Raw genomic sequence first — 20,084 nt, 5'->3', positions numbered from 1 at the left:
TACACCAATTCCAAAAACTAATCAAGGCTGGGTTTCCCAAAAGCCTCTTAACGCTAAGAGCATCTTAACTAGGAAAGAGAGTGTTCATTGTGCTGCTCGCTCTACCATTTAACGATGATCTTTGTGCCGCGATGCTTCCGGGAAACTCAGGCCAGTTCATCTGCTGGTTACAATAATTCTATATAAATCCTACAAACATTCAACCACTTGTTCTTGAGATATTGTGCTAAAGGGAATCTCGGACAAACAGATGCACACACACCCTGAAAATGACGGTTTGTAGCGATTTCCATCGCATGCACAACATTCCGGACGAGATAGAGAGACCAGCGGGGTCTCCGTGGATTGTTATTGGGTCTGGCAGGCGAAGGAGGCGGCGGCGGGAGAGGAAGCAAAAGCGAGGCTGCAGGCAGAGCCGGCCTGTTGACTAAGCTCAGAAAACAGCCACTCAAACCTCCACTGCCAAGCCTCTGCCTCTCCAACGCCAGATCCATGGTAAACAAGACGAACGATTTGGAATTACAGCTGGAATTATCTTATTCTATTCTATAATTGGCTGGTCAGTGCTATACTAGATACTACTGATATATCTAGTATCAGTACTAGTAATACTTAAGTGACTTACCCGTCCAATGAGGATTGTTATTTTCTTGTTTACAAGATGCCACATCTGAGGGCGGCTGACAAATCCTGAATTTCTGTAAAGATAACTGTCCAGAGATTTATAAGCATGCAGTGCTTCACCACTGAACAGCGAGGGAAAGTTAATGAGGTAATTATACACGTCTGGGTATTCCACCTCTGGCAGTTCAATATCCACTGACACGGTCGTAAAAACTACGTCCGGTAATCGATAAGGGTCACTAATCTGTAGGTCGTTTATTTTAGACATATATCTAGTTATCTGTTCATTAGAAAAATGAGCCGTGTAGTCTGTCGGTTGAAATTTATCCATTTTGTACACAAGTGCAGCAGTATTCAGCGTTGTTTTTTACTGACAAGATGGCAGCTGTGTACTCTCCAGTCACGTGACTGCAAGATCTTTATACCAGCACTTTAGAATGTGCTGGTATTGAGAATAATCAACTTTGGGGTGGTAACAGTAACTTCGCTTTGTGTCGGGCTGCATCACACCTACCCTTTGTTGATTGTTGTCCTGTAACAGCATGCCCTATTGTGTTTTATTCCTGACATGTACCATGTCAAAAGTAGTCATTCTATGGTCCAGATGGTGTACAGATGTTCATCATCAACCAGAGTGCAAATAAAGACATCCAAATATTAACAGTTGAATTCTTGCCAGTTTTATTAGATTTAATAATCTGTCCATCTTAAAAGCCCAAAACTAAAAACTTTTTTTTTTTTAAACAGGGAAAACTTATTTGCCCTATCACAAGCACATCTACAAGGGTCAAATAAAAACCTCCTTGAGCCTATTAGGTCATACTTCTAAATCTTACTGAATGGAATTTGAGTACATATTTTAAAACCTCTGCTCCATAAGCTGTGTGTTAACAATAAAGTAAATATACAGTTCACTACAACAGTGTTTGTAACAGGATACTCAATGGTTTGTGTGGTTTAGTGGAGATAGCCCACCATTCTCCTTCTCTCTCTCTCAGCGTATTCTCCCTCACAAGTATTTACAACAGGACACAGAGCAATAATAATAATAATAATATTAATATTAATAATAATAATAAAAAAAAACAACAGCATCAGAGATTTCACTTCCTGATTATTGGTGCGAGGTACTCTCTGGAAGGGAAACTGGGGGACATGAATGAGAGTTGATGCTGTTGTGCTTGCTGACAGCTTCATCAAAGTCAAGCAACTGGTTATTCACACGGATCTCCATGCAGCCGTGGTAGTAGGCTGAGACCGGCACAGAGGACAGGGGGAGATCTAGAGAGAGAGAGATTATTTCATGATATCTTCCATTTCAGTATTTAATACTGGAAACTGATAAAAGCCTGATAATTAAAATCCTCAGTTAACACTTCATACATTATTTTATTCAAACGGACATTTATTACTCTGTCTGCATGGCTTTTATGATGATAACTACATAACTGCTCTTGGAAACAAACACACAGAACCTATTTACTTGAAACTCACTTAAATTGGAAGTTGTCAAGTTCTGTCAGTGTACCAAATATGCAGCTATGCAACCTGAATTGAACCCCTACAGTATTTACACCAAGTCTGAATACACACGATATCGTCAAAAGTACTGTATGTGGACACCCAACCACCACAACCATACATACTTTTTGAACATCTCATAAAAGAGTTAGGCGACATGGTAGTGTAGTGATTAGCACTGTCGCCTCACAGCAAGAAGGTTCTGGGTTTGAGCCCAACGGTCGGCGAGGGCCTTTCTGTGTGGAGTTTGCATGTTCTCCCCGTGTCTGCGTGGGTTTCCTCTGGGTGCTCCAGTTTCCCCCGCAGTCCAAAGACATTCAGGTTGGGCTAATTGGTGGCTCTAAATTGACCATAGGTGTGAATGTGAGTGTGAATGACTGTTTGTTTCTGTGTATCAGCCCTGTGATGATCTGGCAACTTGTCCAGGATGTACCCCACCTCTCGTCCATAGTCAGCTGGGATAGGCTCCAGCTTGCCCGTGACCCTGCACAGGATAAGTGGTTACGGATAATGGATGGATGGATAAAAGAGTTAGTCCACCTTTACTGTTATAATATCCTCCACTCTTCTGGGAAGACTTTCCACTAGATTTTGGAGTGTGGCTATAGGGATTTGTGATCATCCAGCTACAAGGGCATTAATGAGGTCAGGCAGTGTTCCAGTTCATGCTAAAGGTGTTCAGTAGTGTTGAGGTCAGGGCTCTGTGCAGGTCACTCGAGTTCTTCTACACCAACCTTGGCAAACCATGTCTTCGTGAGAGTGCACAGGGGCATTGTGATGCTTGAACAGGTTTGGGCCTCATAGTTCCAGTGGAGGGAAAAGGTAATACTACAACATACAGACATTCTATACAATTGTCTCATCTCATTATCTCTAGCCGCTTTATCCTTCTACAGGGTCGCAGGCAAGCTGGAGCCTATCCCAGCTGACTACGGGCGAAAGGCAGGGTACACCCTGGACAAGTCGCCAGGTCATCACAGGGCTGACACATAGACACAGACAACCATTCACACTCACATTCACACCTACGGTCAATTTAGAGTCACCAGTTAACCTAACCTGCATGTCTTTGGACTGTGGGGGAAACCGGAGCACCCGGAGGAAACCCACGCGGACACGGGAAGAACATGCAAACTCCGCACAGAAAGGCCCTCGCCGACCACGGGGCTCGAACCCAGACCTTCTTGCTGTGAGGCGACAGCGCTAACCACTACACCACCGTGCCGCCTCGATACAATTGTGTGCTTCCAAATTTGTAGTAAGAGTTTGGGGAAGACACGTATATGGGTGTCCACAAATTTTGGGCCATATAATGTATTAGGATGAGACAAACATGAGAAAGTCTTACCAAAGCTATTCTTAAGTACAGTAGTTTTATGTAACTTTACAACAATGGAGGAAGAAAAGGTTAAGAAAAAAGAAAGACCAGTATCCATGCACCTCAGACTCAGGTGATCATGATTACTTGTCTAATTGCTAATGCAAAATCACCGCGAAAGTAGTTGCATCTTTTAAAATGTTCTACAAATAACATTAACGGGAAATGTCAAAGTTACTGTCGGTGATGGTCACAGATAACACTGCATGTGTGGTTAATAGGGATTAGGTTGAAAGCACACTGGATGATTCCTTTTACATGACCACGCCAGCTTTCCCAAGCACAGCTCTGAAGTTTGTGGGAAACGTTATTCTTCAGTCTGCAGGAGTCCTGAACTTTTCCAGCATACAAGTGAAATTCAATTATATTACTCATTTGACCCTGAATTTGCACAAATTTTCCAGTGACTTCAAATGCAGGCAGCCAAGACATGTTTGCTGTCCAAGTTTTGCTTGGAGCTGCGAGGGCAAATGTAGTGTAACAACTACCAGAATCATAGTATCATACAAACGGCACACTACGGTACTGGAAAATTTGTGTGCATATAATTTTCCCCAGTGTCATTACTTTAGGTCTTGTTTGCCTTGTCATAGTTTCAGCTCTATGGTCTGAGGAATACCCCCTGAGGAATCTCCTGCTGACTGAGCAATAACAGAAAATACTGTGCATTATTTAAGAAGAGGATAATACAGATGTCAGGATAAAAACCTCTAGTAAATACATGATCGCCGATTACTGCTGGACAGAAAGCAATATATTGAACAGATTTATGATCTTGAGCAGAGAAGGCTTGGGGAGGTGCTCTTTTAAAATGGCTTGTCTGTCTGCAGCTCCAGTTAATGCAGATATATGGAAGCACAAGCAGTTCTTTTCTAACATGTGCAATTACGCTGTGCTAAGTAAATAAGTATGGATAGGATTCAAGGATGGATTTTCTTCATATATCTAAGCTTCCAAGTCAGGAAGCTGTGACCAAGAATGCTGGGTCAGCCAAAGCAGAGAGTGCAGGGTCTCAGGCAAGCTGGAGCCTATCCCAGCTGACTACGGGCGAAAGGCGGGGTACACCCTGGACAAGTTGCCAGATCATCGCAGGGCTGACACATAGAGACAAACAACCATTCACACTCACATTCACACCTACGGTCAATTTAGAGTCACCAATTAGCCTAACCTGCATGTCTTTGGACTGTGGGAGGAAACCCACACAGACACGGGGAGAACATGCAAACTCCACACAGAAAGGCCCCCGTCAGCTACTGGGCTCAAACCTAAAACCTTCTTGCTGTGAGGCAACAGTGCTAACCACTACACCACCGTGCCACCCAAGCAGAAAGTGATCAAGATAAAATTTGGTACATATGTACAGACAGACTTTAGGTAGGTATATATATATAAAATATATAGATATACACTGCTCAGCCAATTGCATTAATTTTTCACCAAGATTTTGTCCTGACAGCAGAAGAGTTGAATCACTTTCTCCAGCACATCCCAAAGACCCCCTTCATTGGGTTAAGGTCGGTACTCTGTGGTGCTTAATTCATGTGTGAAAATGATGTCCTGAACCACTCTTTCACAATTTCAGCCCTAATTTTATGCCTGTGTCATCAGGGAAGAAAAAAAAACATTAATGTTATAATCTGGTCAATCAGGTCGTCAGCTGACTCCATTTTATTGCCCCATAATGTTCCTGAGCCTCGACCTGACCAACTGAATCAACCTCAGATCATAATGCTGCCTCCAGAGGCTTTACAGGGGCCACTATACATAATGGGTGCATCGCTTCATGCGCTTCCCTTCTTACCCTGACACGCCCATCACTCAGGAGTCGGGTCAATCTGGACTCATCAGACCACATGACCTTCTTTCATTACTCCAGAGTCTAATCTTTATGCTCCCAAGCAAAGTTGAAGCCTTTTCTCCTGATTAGTCTCACTAACAAGTGGTTTTCTTCTGGCCACACAGTTGTTTAGTCTCAATCCTGTGAGTTCTTGTAGCATTGCGAGTGTGGGAATGCTCTTAACTTCACTATTAAACACAGCCATGAGGTCTACTGTCCATTTTTTTACTATTTGACTTCACCAAATGTTATAAGTGATCTCCGATCACAGTCAGTCAGTCGAGAATTTTTTTCCGACAATATTTCTTCCATGAAGTTGATGGCTCATCACTATCCTTCAGGGTATTAGACTAATAATGCATTGGTCAGTTCTTAACCCAATTCCATTAACTTCAGTAATCTCCTTAGTTGTTATCTTTGCTTTACGCAGGTCATTAATTTGACCCTTCTGAAACACAGTCACATCTTTTCCATGAGCACGGGATACGTCCTCTGACATGTTTGTTTAAGAAATGAGAAGCTACTCACTGCATCAGTTTGGGTTAAAAGAATTGTTGCCAGCTGAAACATTCATCCCTGTAGTATTTATTCAATAAACAACCCCAAAGTGTTTGCTTATTCAAATCCAAATGGTGACTCTTTTTGGCCAGGCAGTATATATATGAGTTCAGTGGCACGTGTCTTTGTTGAACATAAGTACTTCTTGATTAGGGATTTGTTTTTCTCTGAATAGAGAGAGAGAGAGAGAGAGAGAGAGAGAGAGAGAGGGGATATTACACGGTGGCGTGAAGCTATGAATTTTATCTTCGCGTGGTGAATGTATATTTTACAAGTGAGCAAAGTGAACCAGTGAAATTTTTCAACACGAGAAGATAAAATTCATAGCTTTGCACTACCGTGTAATGTTCTTTATATTATATGGACACATCCACACAAAAAATATGCAAGTTAATCTAAAGAATTTTAACTTTGAACTGGTTTGTCATTTTAACAATGCACATCTAGTCAGTGGGAAAACACTGGGAGTGACATCACTGGAGTGAAATATCGGAAATTGTTATACATACAGGACACTTTTTCGATGGAATAAAAACGTGTTCTATTCCCTTCTAGTGGGTTTCATTCATTTGGTTTGATAGCATGCAATATTGTTAGCATATCATTTATCCTATGCATATTATGTCACTCTACCCACTGGAGAATGAGCATTTAATATGGTTTACGATATTGCATGGTTGTCAAGACATGATGTCACATGTCGTAGCTGATGCGAATATTCCATGAGAAAGTTTTCTGCTGTGCATGGACACAAGCATTTCTTTGTTTACTAGTGGCACCATTGAATGTATACTGTATATACAGTAATAATAATATTGGTTGGCTTTTTTTTGCAGTATATCAGATATTGCATTCCGCTAGCATGATATTTAACTCGTCTTCAACTCATTCAATATCACGCTAGCCGAATGGAATATATCTGATCTCATATCATTTCATTAATCTCTAGCCACTTTATCCTGTTCTACAGGGTCACAGGCAAGCTGGACCCTATCCCAGCTGACTACGGGCGAAAGGCGGGGTACACCCTGGACAAGTCACCAGGTCATCACAGGGCTGGAATATATCTGATATCTGACCACGAAAAAAAGCCAGCCAATATTATTTAAATATGTCAGTCAGGTCCATGATGTATTTCATATGAAAAATATGACTTTTTCAACACAAGAAGATAAACTTCATATCTTCAAGCCAACGTGTGATTTTCTTATTATATAGACACATTCACAAACAAAAACTGCACAATTTGGGGGTGTCGTGGCTCAGGTGCCATACCAGTACCATAAATCTGGGGACCCGGGTTCGATTCTGACCCGAGGTCTTATCCCTCCCCGTCTCTCTCTACACTGTCCTATCCAATAAAGGTGAAAAAAGCCCCCCAAAAAATCTTTAAAAAAAAAACTGTGCAAATTAATTAAAAGAATTCATTGATTTCCTCACAAGTGAAGATATTGGAAAATGTGTTACTCAATGTCCTGGATGTAGTTTGCATGAAAACTACGAGTGGCGTATTTCCCAGGAAAACACGTGTGCATGTGTAACGGAAGTATAAACCTGGGGGAACCAAAACTTTTTAATTGTTACTTTGGGGCAAAGTCACCAAACTTTTTAAGTGGTTTTTATTGGAGTGGACCAGTGATTCTATACATGCAGTTTTTATGTCCCAGTGGCTATTGAAAGTGCAGTTATGGCTCTCTCCTCATTCATTTAGATAGGGACCTGATCTTGTTAGCGCAAAAAAAAAAACTTCTTGAGGGTGTTACCAAGATGGCTGCTGAACGGCAAGACTTGCCTATTAGGACTTTGGCTGAACTCATCAGGTTCTACACTACTGTTAGGAAACTCCAAATTCAAAACCCCATTCACAAATAGAACTAAAATTCTGATTTTCCATTGAAAATCTCGCTAAACAAAAATAATTAGAGCTAGCTACCTTCCTAATTTCTTAGTCCATGGACAGGCAACAGCCCTTTTAGTGTTTGTTCTGCATTTTGCCAACAGATAGGCTGACCAAAAATCCAGAAAAAAAATATTAATCTAGTTTCCTAGGCATAGGGAGAAAAATCCTGGAAATATTTGAGAGGTCATGGAAAAGTGTAAAGTTAGGCTATTGGAAGTAAAAGTCATGGAAATGTTCCTGCAAAATTGTTCTCTAAAGGAGAGAAATACTGTAAAGTAAAATAATAATAAAATAACATCTTCCCAGTTGACTTGTCCAGGGTGTACCCCGCCTTTCGCCCGTAGTCAGCTGGGATAGGCTCCAGCTTGCCTGCGACCCTGTAGAACAGGATAAAGCGGCTAGAGATAATGAGATCTTCCCAGTTTGGGTTTATGGCTTCATTAACCATATTAGAACATTACAGTCGACACAATCTACATAGAGGGCCATGATGTGTATCATCTAGATTATTATACCCCTTTTCCACAAGCTGACACAGTTCCCTGGGTTCTTAATGAAATGTCTGTGGAGGATGAAGCACCACAGCCCCCTGATCACCCTGTCTAAACAGCCCTGTTCAAAACAGCTGATTTGAGGAACGGCCTGTTCCTTTAAATGATAATGAGCTACTGTTCACCCCACCTCACTCTTCCTCCAGCCAATCAGGTAGCACCTTCCTCATGAATATTCACTCACAAAGGCAGTTCTCAAGCAGTGAGTGGAGATACTCAGATGAGGGGGCGGGATAATTCTAATGTGCTCCCCTTGTGACATCAAAAGTAGAGTCAAATCTGAACGGCTTGTTGAAGCTCATGTTTTCTGAAATTGGCAGAACAAAAGAAACTGACTGGGTGTCTTATTTCAGAGTTTGTGGTTTGGTAGCCGCTCCAGATGTGTGCACAAACCCTGACAAAGTGAGTTTTTCATAACACGTCCCCTTTCATGGAAAAAGTGTGGATCATTATGAAGATCTGCAAGGCGATGAGTATTAACAGCGCTAAGAAAAGGTCAAGAGAAAGCAATACAGCTATTTATTGCTGAGGTAAGTAATTTCATTCCACAATACAATACAGTACATTTTCTGTTGTGTATATAAGAACGTATGGTTTATAGCATATAACTTAGGATATTAGCAAAAACACTGCAGTTGTCACTAACATGTTACTCTGAATCAAAGCTAATACAGAGAATACAAGGCATACAATACCTGGCAGTCCCCCAATGTAAGTCAAGACTGGCTGCTGCATGGTGGCATTGAGCTTGGCTAAAGCCTGTCTGAGAGCTTCGGTCTCAGTGTAGGTCACAGTAGAGGAGTTTGCTGAGATCTGGAGGTCATCATCAGACACATGTATCTCCACCTCTAAGTGTCCTGGGTAACACAGCATCAACGACTCGAGCTTCACAACAGGAACGTTGCCTAAAAACACCTGCAGGTACTGTGAGAGGGAATTGTGAGTGAAATGTGAGTGAATGTGCACATGTGTATAAGTGAGAGCTTATGCACATAAAAGGACAGAATAGTCATCAGCAAAACGAATCCATCATTGAAGATGATGCTAAAGGAAACTTAAGTGCAGAAGAAGTTTTACCTACCGCATCGTTTGGTTCTTGAGTAAACACAGAGACAGATAGAGGGACGGTGTCGTTGCTGACGAGGGCAAAGAGAACGCCTGTGCTACTGGATGGTCGAATGCTCATCACCACGTCGACTCTCCATTGACCATCAACATCTGCAAAGCAAATATACAACACAAACAGTGAGTGGAGATGTTAAATTTCTACAGATCTTCCGCTATAACAATTGAGATGGTCCAGCTTCATTAAAGCATTTCATAAAATTCCTCGCTTACAAAGCAAGTACCATGACTGAATGTTGACAAGAGGTGCCTTTTAATGTTTAACCACTGATGATTAGTTCATGGCTATAAATAAGAAACATTAACTTAAAAAAAAAAAAAAGTGGTCACTTTTGTTTCGTAGTAGCACGTCATGGAGATTGACACATTGGTTTTGAAATTGAAGTGGGGAAAGTAAACACATACTTCTTTGTCCATTAACCTTTAAATGTCTAAGATTTTCATTGTCAACTTTTTTTAACGTGCCATCACTTCATTAATCAGAACAAAGATTATAAATGAAATGAAAAATCTAAATCTTAAAGTTTGTGAAAGCCCCCTTTCTGAGCTTCTGTAGCTAGTCTCGGTTCTAATGAGCTATCTTCAGCCAATAAATAAATAAATAGATAGCTAAACAGATAAGCCTGAGAAAACCTGCTCCAGAAGGTGGAGTTCCTGAACTACAGACAGTTTTATCTCCTACACTGAATACCTCAGCTACAGTACGTTTTCCTCTCTGTCTGTTAAAATTCTTTGCCGGGTTCACATCTGGTCTGCGGTCTGCCTGTTGGTCCCTGCTTTAGATCATGCACACTGATCAACCATAACATTAAAACCACCTGCCTATTATTGTGCAAGTCCCCCTTGTCCTGCCAAAACAGCTCTGATCCGTCGAGGCATGGACTCCACAAGATCTCTGAAGGTGTGCTGTGGTATCTGGCACCAAGATGTTAGCAGCAGATCCTTTAAGTCCTGAAAATTTCGAGGTGGGCCCCCATGGATCAGACTTGTTTGTCCAGTACATCCCACAGATGGTTGATTGGATTGCGATCTGGAGAATTTGGAGGCCAAGTCAATGTCTTTAACTTTTGTTCATGTTCCTCAACCATTCCTGAACGTTTTGCAGTGTGGCAGGGAGCATGATCCTGCTGAAAGAGGCCACTGCCATTAGGGAATACCGTTGCCATGAAGGGGTATATGTGGTCAGCAACAAGGCTTAAGTAGGTGGTGCATGTCAAAGTAACATCCACATGAATCCCAGGACCCAAGGATTCCCAGCAGAACATTGCCCAGAGCATCACACTGCCTTTGCCAGCTTACCGGTTTGGTAAGTGACACACACACACACACACACACACACCTGGTTGTCCACATGATGTGAAAGAAAACGTGATTCATCAGACCTTCTTCCATTACTTCATGGTCCAGTTCTGATGCTCAAGTGTCCATCATATGCACTTTCAGAGGTGGACAGGGATTCAGCATGGACACTTTGACTGGTCTATGGCTATGCAGCCCCATACGCAGTAGCTATGATTAACTGTGTATTCTGACACCTTTCTATCATAGCCAGCATTAACCTTTTCAACAGTTTGTACTACAGTAGCTCTGCAACTCTGACTAGTCTGCAACTATGCAGCCCCATCTCCCATGTGGTTAGCGCACTGTGGGATCGGACCAGACGGGGTAGCTGTCACTCCCCATGCAGATCAGTGAGTCTTGGGAACCCATGACCATGTGGCCGAATCACAGATTGTCCTTCCTTGGACCATTGCATACCAGAAACACCCCATAAGACCTGCTGTATTGGAGATACACTGACTCAGTCGTCTAATCTTCACAACTTGGCCCTTGTCAAAGTCACTCAGATCCTTAGGCTTGCCCATTTTTCCTGATTCCAACACATCAACTTCAAGAACTGACTAAGTTTCTGCCTAATATATCCCATCCCTTGACAGGTGCCACTGCAAGGAGATAATCAATGTTATTCACTTCACTGGTCAGTGTTTTGAATATAATGGCTGATCAGTGTAAATGTTAATTTGTTACTTACGATTTTGTGTGTTTAAATTTACCCAGATAATCATATTTGATTACATGATAGGCACATGATCAAGCAAATTACATCCAAAATGTAAACTGTAGGGTGGTATGGTGGTGTAGTGGTTAGCACTGTCACCTCACAGCAAGAAGGTTCTGGGTTCGAGCCCAGCAGCCGGCAAGGGCCTTTCTGTGTGGAGTTTGCATGTTGTCTGCGTGGGTTTGCTCCAGTTTCCCCCCACAGTTCAAAGACATGCAGGTTAGGTTAATTGGTGGCTTTCTATTTATTTCCGGTTTTAAATAAATATAAAATCCAGATTTTCAATGTGGTCTCAGACTTTTGGACTCCACTGTGTGTGCGCGCGTGTATAATGTAGGCTTGAATATAGGTTAAGTTTCTTTTCCTGGCAAGAACACGGTCTGTCAGATATTTAAAAGAACAGGCAGCCAGCCAGCAACACATTATCATGACTTTGAGGTTATTAGGTTATTAAAGCATACGTATAATGCTTTAAATTTTAAACTTCATGTAGGTCTAGCTTATACCATATTCTGGCTATGTTCTGATATTGACACTTACAACCAGCATCTAAGGTTACACAAAGATCTTTAACTGTAGCTTTTGGCTTCACAGAATAGCTGTAAAGTTCTAAGGTGAAATTTAGCCACCTTGGTACACAACTTCAGAAAATTTCAATTAATTTTATCTTTCATGTCTTTTACATTTTTGCATAGATGCGCTCCTGAATCAGGGGGCGCTAACAGATGGAACGGTGTATCATCAGTGTAGGAGTCAAGGCTGATACTAAGTCAAATGTACACCATAGTAATCCAAAGGGCAGGACATAAATAAACAGAAAGCAATACGAGCCCTAAAACAGAACCTTGTGGCACACCAGGTCTCTAGCCGAGTAATCTTCACAGATTTTAGCACTGGAGACTCACTGTAGTCAATGTTAAACTGGGCCTTTCCAGCACCACTGAAGTAGGATCCTTTCTCCACATACACAAAGCAATGCTTGCTCTCTTTCCCCTGAATGTACTCCTTTACTCCGGAAGCCCCCTGGTTCATCAGGTTCCAGCCACGAATGCAGCCATCTAATCTGGGGTTGATCTAACACACAAACACACACCAGATGTTCAAGAGCTACTTCAGTGAAAAAAAAAAGTGTATGGATCTTTAACAAAGTTTACACAAATGGTTTCTTCACTTATCAAAATGTTATCTAAACATTGCCTAAATGTATTAAATTCCCAGCATGCTTGTGTGTGCATACTTTCCATTAAAACCCAGGTACTGTCAGGTACAGTTTGCATATTATAGTGGAATATGCACACAGTGATTGCATGTATGTTGGTGAATGAGATACTTGTTTAATGATGTTGTTGGTGCGATTGGGCAAGCCAGCGATGTAAACTTTGGCCTCCAGTTTGCCGTTGACTGGCGTGAATAGGTTGCCAGGGTTATTAATACTCATCACTGCCTCCTGACTGATCTTCACACTGATGCTGTTCTCCAGCTCCTCTACTGATATCTGCACTCAGAAAAAATAGACACAAAGTGGTGCAATGGCCAATGGTGGAGGACTAAGAAACACAAAAATACAGATGAACTCTTACACTGTAATCTATATTTATGACCAGTTTTTATAACCATGAAGACCTACAGTAGCAGCCAAAAGTTTATACACCCCCTACTCATTCATAGGTTTTTCTGTATTTTGATAAGCTTCTATATTGTAGAACAATACTGAAGACATCAACACTATGAAACAACATATGGAATTACGGTATGTGGTAAACAAAAAAAAAGTGTTAAAAACAAAATAAGTTTCATATTTTAGATTCTTCAAAGTAGCCACTGTTTACCTTGATGACGCTTTGCACACTATTGGCATTATCTAAACCAGCTTCATGAGGTAGTCACCTAGAACGCTTTTCAATTAACAGGTGCCTCACCAAAAGTTAATTAGTGGACGAGTTTCTTGCCTTCATAATGTGTTTGGTCTCAAACAGTAAATCATAAAAATACAGTAAATAGTCCTATTCCACAACTGTAGTAATCCATATTATGTCAAGAACGGCTCAACGAAGTAAAGAGAAACGACATCCATCATTACTTTAAGACGTGAAGTGACTTTAAATGAATAAAAATAAAGAAAAACCATTGAGTTAGAAGGTGCATCCAAACTTTTGACCGGTACTGTAAATACACTATTTAAACCATGGTTGCTGAATCAAATTGCAGATACTGACTTCTCTGAATCAAATTTGTCATAGTAATCACATCTGAATTTCCTATAAACCACGAAGTTTATTAGAATTGTACTCCGCCTGTTTTGGTTTTGTTTCCTAAGAATCAAATACTTGCACAAGAGCAGTTCAAGTGCATAAAGTTCAGGAAGCATCGAACTTCCACTTTCAAGTCAAAGAGTGTACATGTATTCCCAACAAGACCACACTTTCTGCCTTTCAGTCCCAACTCTAAAACACATTGGACGCCGTGTGCTCCAGACCGAAGACCTAAAGGACCATCCAGACTGTTACCAGTAACAAGTCCAAAATCTAGGGTCTGTCATGGTATGGGGTTGTGTCAGTGCCCTTGGCAAAAGTAACTTACGTTTCTGTGATGGAGCATTAATGCAGAAAAGTACCCAGATTTTGGAGCAACATATGCTGCCTTCAAGACGACATCTTTTCCAGGGATATTTCAACAAGACAATGCAAAACCACATTCTGCACATATTACAAAGGCATGGCTGTGGAAGAAGAGGGTGCCTGTCCGCTCTGTCCCCAACAGAGAATGTGTGGACAATTTTGAAATGAAAAATATGACAATAACAACCCTGTACTGTTGCACACCTTAAGACCTGTTTGCAGGAAGAATGGGACAAAATAACACCTGAAACACTTCATCACTTGGTGTCTTCAGTCCCTCAATATCTGTTAAGTGTTGTGAGAAGAAATGGTAACATTATAAAGTGGTAAAAGCATTACTGTCCAAACTTTTATTGAATTGTATTGCCAGAATCAAAATTAAAAATGTGTTTATTTTGAGAAAGCAATAAAATCCACGTGTTGTTTTGGATGCAATACAGGTCAAATATTATTTACAAATAATGGTTTAGTTGTGGGGCAGCACTGTCCCCTCACAGCAAGAAGGTTCTGGGTTTGAGCCCAGTGGACAATGAGGGCCTTTCTGTGTGGAGTTTGCATGTTCTCCCAGTGTCTGCGTGGGTTTCCTCAGGGTGCTCCGGTTTCCCCCCCCACAGTCCAAAGACATACAGGTTAGGCTAATTGGTGGCTCTAAATTGATTGTAGGTGTGAATGAGAGTGGTTGTTTGACTCTATATGTGTCAGCCCTGCAATGATAGAAAGAAAGCACAACTTTATTCATCACACACTTGTGAAATTCCTGAAGCAGCAAACACACACATGCACAATGAGCGCACACACATACCTAGAGCAGTGGGTAGCCATACTAACAGCACCCAGTGAGCAGTTGGGAGTTAGGTGCCTCACTCAAGGGCATCTCATATTAACCTAACCGCATGTCCAGGGAAACTGGAGCAAACCCACGCAGACAACATGCCAACTCCGGCCACTGGGTTCGAACCCAGAACCTTCTTACTGTGAGGCAACCGTGCTAACCGCTTACACCACCGTGCCATCCCAATTTGATTTGGTGACTTGTCCAGGGTGTACTCCGCCTCTCACCCATAATCAGCTGGGATAGGCTCCAGCTTGCCTGCGACCCTGCACAGGATAAGCAGCTACAGATAATGAATGGATGAATAGATGAATATTAAATAACAAAAATCAAAGTGTGTGAATATTTCTTTCATCTCAATGTAATAATTAGTCTGAGTAACTACCCACATCATGTTGCAGTTGGGTTTGAAACAAGAAGGTAGTTTCTCAGGGACAGAATTACCCCTGCTGGAGCCTATATAAAACACTCACCACATGCCATTGGCCATTGTTGATGGCTTTGCCTCCACTCGTGACCTTAACAGAGTGCAGGTTCTTGAACTGAACCTCAATGCGTCCGTTCCTCAATCCCAGCATGAGCCACGAGTCCTTCAGTGATTCAGCGTACAATATTACACCCTCCGGATCGAACGTCCGGAAGTCAAACTCCGCAGCAAACCTGTTGCTGATGACAACAATATTTCAATGAAGTTGCTATTCTTTCAAAAGGAATACGTTTTTCAACATTGGAAATTTTTTTAAACACGTCTTGACGCACTTCTATAGCAAAGCCGTCCCTCACCTTCTGTTCTCTGGGAATCGAAAGTGCAGGTAGATCATAGGCTGGCCTGTGAACTGCTCTCCCAGGTAGAGGATCTCCCCATATTTCTGGTCATAGAGCTTGAGACATTCAGGGATTTTCTCACAGGAGTGCCCATCCTCTGCCAGCTTCAGCCCCTCGCGTCCGTCACAGTGACAAGAGTAGCTGCCCACGGTGTTTACACACACGCCCCCACATTTGTCCTGCTCACACTCGTCTATGTCTGTCCAACATACAATATATACACATACACACTTCTGTTTTTCTGATTATTTGCTGTTAATAACTGTCTTCCAATGGATTATTTTGGATTTTTGTTGAACCAAGTGCAACAGCACCACTCATGGTCAGCTGGTATAAATGCACAGAATGGAATGAAGGAATAAAGGCTGGGGCTGATTTCTTTTTAGCCCAGATTGTAGACATTTGTGTAAGGTGATTACACAGAGTGAAATGCACACTAGACTTCTAATTGCACTAGTATTTTTCAGCTAAATATGACACCTGTAACACGTCATCCACAGTGAATGAGTAGAAACAGAGTGCTGGGTGTAGTGAACATGAGTGAGGTGGATTATTTACTTTATCCAAAATTTACCTCCAAAATAAATTAAAGGTAGCACACATTGAACAATCACAATACAAAGTAGAAGGGCACTCGATAGAGCAGTGTTTCCCAACCTTTCTTGAGCCACGGCACATGCTTTACATTTGAAAAATCCCACGACACACCACCAAAATAAATATATATACATATACACACACACACACACACACACATATATATATATATATATATATATATATATATATATATATATATATATATATATATATAAATAATGATAATCTAGTCTCAATTTACTCACAATTTCCTTAGTGGGAAACCTGGGCCTGTTTAGTTGAACACAAAGCTGATATACTCGTAGGAATTGAAGAAAGACACACACGAAGATCTTCAACAGCTCTGAGTCACTCTCCTTTTTTAGTTTTATAGCAGTCATGCTTGAAAAGCCCAGCTCGCATAGATAGGTTGTGGAAAATCACCTTTTTTGCTTTCTTCTGACCTCTACTCATACTTGGGCCTTCATCTGGGTCAGAATTTTCTCCAGGGCCCAGTTTGGATTGTGTACTTTTTCTTTTCAAATATTTATCTATTGCCATCACTGCTGTCACACCCGAAGCATTACTAATTCTATTGTTTGAATGGCAACAGGTACTGTAGATACACAGGTTAATTAGCTACCTGCTGCCATCTATTGGAAGAGTATTTAATTGTTCTGCCGGTCACTATACGTCGCTGGCATAGATGAACGAAGACAAATTATTTGCAGTAAATAAATAATTTTCGGAACAATTAAGTGAAATTGGATAATGTCCCACGGTACACCTGATGATCTCTCACGGCACACTAATGTGCCGTGGCACAGTGGTTGGGAATCACTGCGATAGAGTATGTATCTCCGACAAGCCACATATTATCAACATCAAAATCAAGGCACTTGAACCTAGGATAATACTAAAACTGTACACCAAATTTCGTCAAAATCTGTTCACTACTTTTTGAGTTACATTGGGAAAAGGCAAAATAATCCTGGATCGCATACATATCTGGATTTGCATCAAAATCTAATCAGTGGTTCCTTGGTCCATGGCTCACCTTTTGTAAAAATTTAATCAAAATCCTTCAGTACTTTTTGAGTTATGTTGAGAAAGGACGAACAAACAAACAAACAAACAAACAAACAAATGGAGACAAAAATACAGTATAACCTCCTCCACCAAAGTTGGCAGAGGTAATTACACTAAAGGACAGATGACAGAACCGTTTAGAATTTTTCAGGCTGAACATAATCATGAGTTCCAGCCTAAATGCATTAGGCTCCTCCCCATTAGAACAGATTAACATTAGCAAGTGGGATACATATTGTTCTTACAACCTCAATTCCAAAAAAGTTGGAACGCTGAGTAAACTAAATAAAAACAGAATGCGATAATTTGCGAATCATGGAAACCCTGTATTTCATTGAAAATAGTACAAAGACAACATATCAAATGCTGAAACTGAGAAAGTTTATTGTTTTTTGAAAAATATATGCTCATTTTGAATTTGATGTCAGCAACATGTTTCAGAAAAGTTGGGACAGGAGCAACAAAAGACTGAAAAAGTTGTGTAATGCTAAAAGAACTAATTAGGTTAATTGTTAACAATTAACAAGGTCAGTAACATGATTGGGTATAAAAAGAGCATCCCAGAAAGGCGGAGTCTCTCAGAAGTAAAGATGGGGAGGGGTTCAATGCTCTGTGAAAGACTGCATGGGCAAACAGTGCAACAATTTAAGAATAATGTTCCTCAGTGTAAAATTGCAAAGAATTTGGGGATCACATCATCTATGGTACATAATATCATTAAAGATTCAGAGAATCTGGAGAAATCTCTATATGCAAGAGACAAGGCTGAAAACTGACATTGGATGCCTGTGATTTTCAGGCCCTCAGGCGACGCTGCATTCAAAGCAGACACGTGTCTGTAGTGGAAATCACTGTATGGGCTCAGGAACACTTCAGAAAACCATCATCTGTGAAAACAGTTCATTACTGCATCCGCAAATGCAAGTTAAAACCAGATATAAACAATATCCAGAAATACTGTCACCTTCTCTGGGCCTGAGCTCTTTTATGATGGACTGAGGTGAAGTGGAAAACTGTCCCGAGGTCTGATGAATCGAAAGTAGAAATTCTTTTTAGAAATCATGGACACCACGTCCTCCAGACTAAAGAGGAGAGGGACCATCCGGCTTGTTATCAGTGCACAGTTCAACAGCCAGCAACTGTGATGGTATGAGGGTGCATTAGTGCACATGACATGGGCAGCTTATATATATCTGGGAAGGCATCATTAATGCTGAATGATATATTGTATACACATTTCAGAGCAATATGCTGCCATCAAATTCAAAATCTTTTTCAGGGAAGGTCTTCCTTCTTTCAGCAAGACAATGCCAAACCACTTCCTGCACATACAGTATTAAAACTGCATGGCTCCATAGTAGAAGAGTCCGGGTGCTAAACTGGCCTGCCTGCAGTCCAGACCTGTCTCCCATTTAAAACATTTGGCGCATTTTGAAGCGCAAAATATGACAAAGGAGACCCCAAACTGTTGAGCAACTGAAAGCATATCAGGCAAGAGTGGGACAACATTTATTTTTCAAAACTACAGCAACTGGTCTCCTCAGTTCCCAAACATTTACAGAGTGTTGTTAAAAGTAGAGGTGATGCAACACAGTGGTAAACCTGTCCCTGTCCCAACTTTTCTGAAATGTGTTGCTGACATCAAAATGAGTATTTTTTTTTTTAAAAAGACCAATAAAATTTCTCAGTTTCGACATTTGATATGTTGTCTTTGCACTATTTCCAATGAAATATGGGGTTTCATGATTTGCAAATTATCGCATTCTGTTTTTATTTACAGTTTACACGGCGTCCCAACTTTTTTGGAATTGGGGTTGTATATCTCAGCATTTTTTAGACAATTACTGAGGGTCAAACACTTCTGAGCCATTTGACACTAATTTTGTGAAGACAGGACATAAATCCTAGGATTAGTGCTCAATAGTAGGTTTTTTTTTATATTATGCAAATTATCTAAAAATATCACTGGGCAGATCTAAATGGTAAAATAAAATTTTACTGCAAGTTGGATCAGAATTAGCCAAGCCAAAATTTTGGCTCTAGGCCTCATGGTTCTCAAGATATGAGCTAAAATATAAAATGGTGTGCTATAGCTCCACCGTTAGGCTGATCTGGGTCATTGCTCTTGCATGACTAGAGGATTGGAGGACTACATAATGTCCAAGTTTCATGTCTGGAGTATCTATAGGTTCATCTCCCCAACCATCTAATGGCCTTCCAAAAATTTTTGCTATATATTCTTATGGGGAAAAAAAAACCACACACACACTTTGGAACTTCAACCCTAATTCCAGCCCTGAATAATGTCATGCAGAGTTCCCAATATGGTTTTGACACAGTAATGCTGTAACATTATCAGGTCAGCCATCTTGATTAACCAAAAGTACTTTTTTTTTTAAATCCAAAATGCTCGAGGTTGGCTGGATAATAATGTACTTTAACTGTAAATCTCTGTCATTTTACAAAAACATTTATTAAAAACAGGATTATGTAGCATTACAGTATCATTTGAAGCAAGTGTTTAAAGATAAACTTTGGGGTAAGATCGACTCCCATTAGTGTCTACATTAGCCTCATAGCTCCAG

The 20,084-nt window shown here is 40.9% G+C and overlaps 1 protein-coding gene across 2 annotated transcripts in view; it reads right to left on the bottom strand.

Moving 5' to 3' along the window:
- Positions 1 to 1,281: 1,281 nt before the first annotated feature.
- Positions 1,282 to 20,084, bottom strand: part of pros1 (protein S) — a 53,066-nt gene continuing 34,263 nt past the window's right edge. The window contains exons 8-14 of one of the 2 annotated variants that reach the window (XM_060898658.1): positions 15,790 to 16,030; positions 15,480 to 15,672; positions 12,887 to 13,051; positions 12,462 to 12,630; positions 9,454 to 9,590; positions 9,068 to 9,296; positions 1,282 to 1,905 (exon numbers count right to left, since the gene is read on the bottom strand). In XM_060898658.1, coding sequence (XP_060754641.1) covers positions 1,739 to 1,905; positions 9,068 to 9,296; positions 9,454 to 9,590; positions 12,462 to 12,630; positions 12,887 to 13,051; positions 15,480 to 15,672; positions 15,790 to 16,030 — 1,301 coding nt within the window. In that variant the 3' untranslated portion in view covers positions 1,282 to 1,738. The remainder of the gene's footprint in view (positions 1,906 to 9,067; positions 9,297 to 9,453; positions 9,591 to 12,461; positions 12,631 to 12,886; positions 13,052 to 15,479; positions 15,673 to 15,789; positions 16,031 to 20,084) is intronic. The other variant, XM_060898659.1, reaches the window with a different exon arrangement.

Source organism: Neoarius graeffei, chromosome 18 (genome assembly GCF_027579695.1).
Source record: "Neoarius graeffei isolate fNeoGra1 chromosome 18, fNeoGra1.pri, whole genome shotgun sequence".
Lineage (NCBI taxonomy): Eukaryota > Metazoa > Chordata > Actinopteri > Siluriformes > Ariidae > Neoarius > Neoarius graeffei.
The sequence above is the reverse complement of the archived record's forward strand: the minus strand, read 5'-3'. Positions and strand labels throughout refer to the sequence as shown.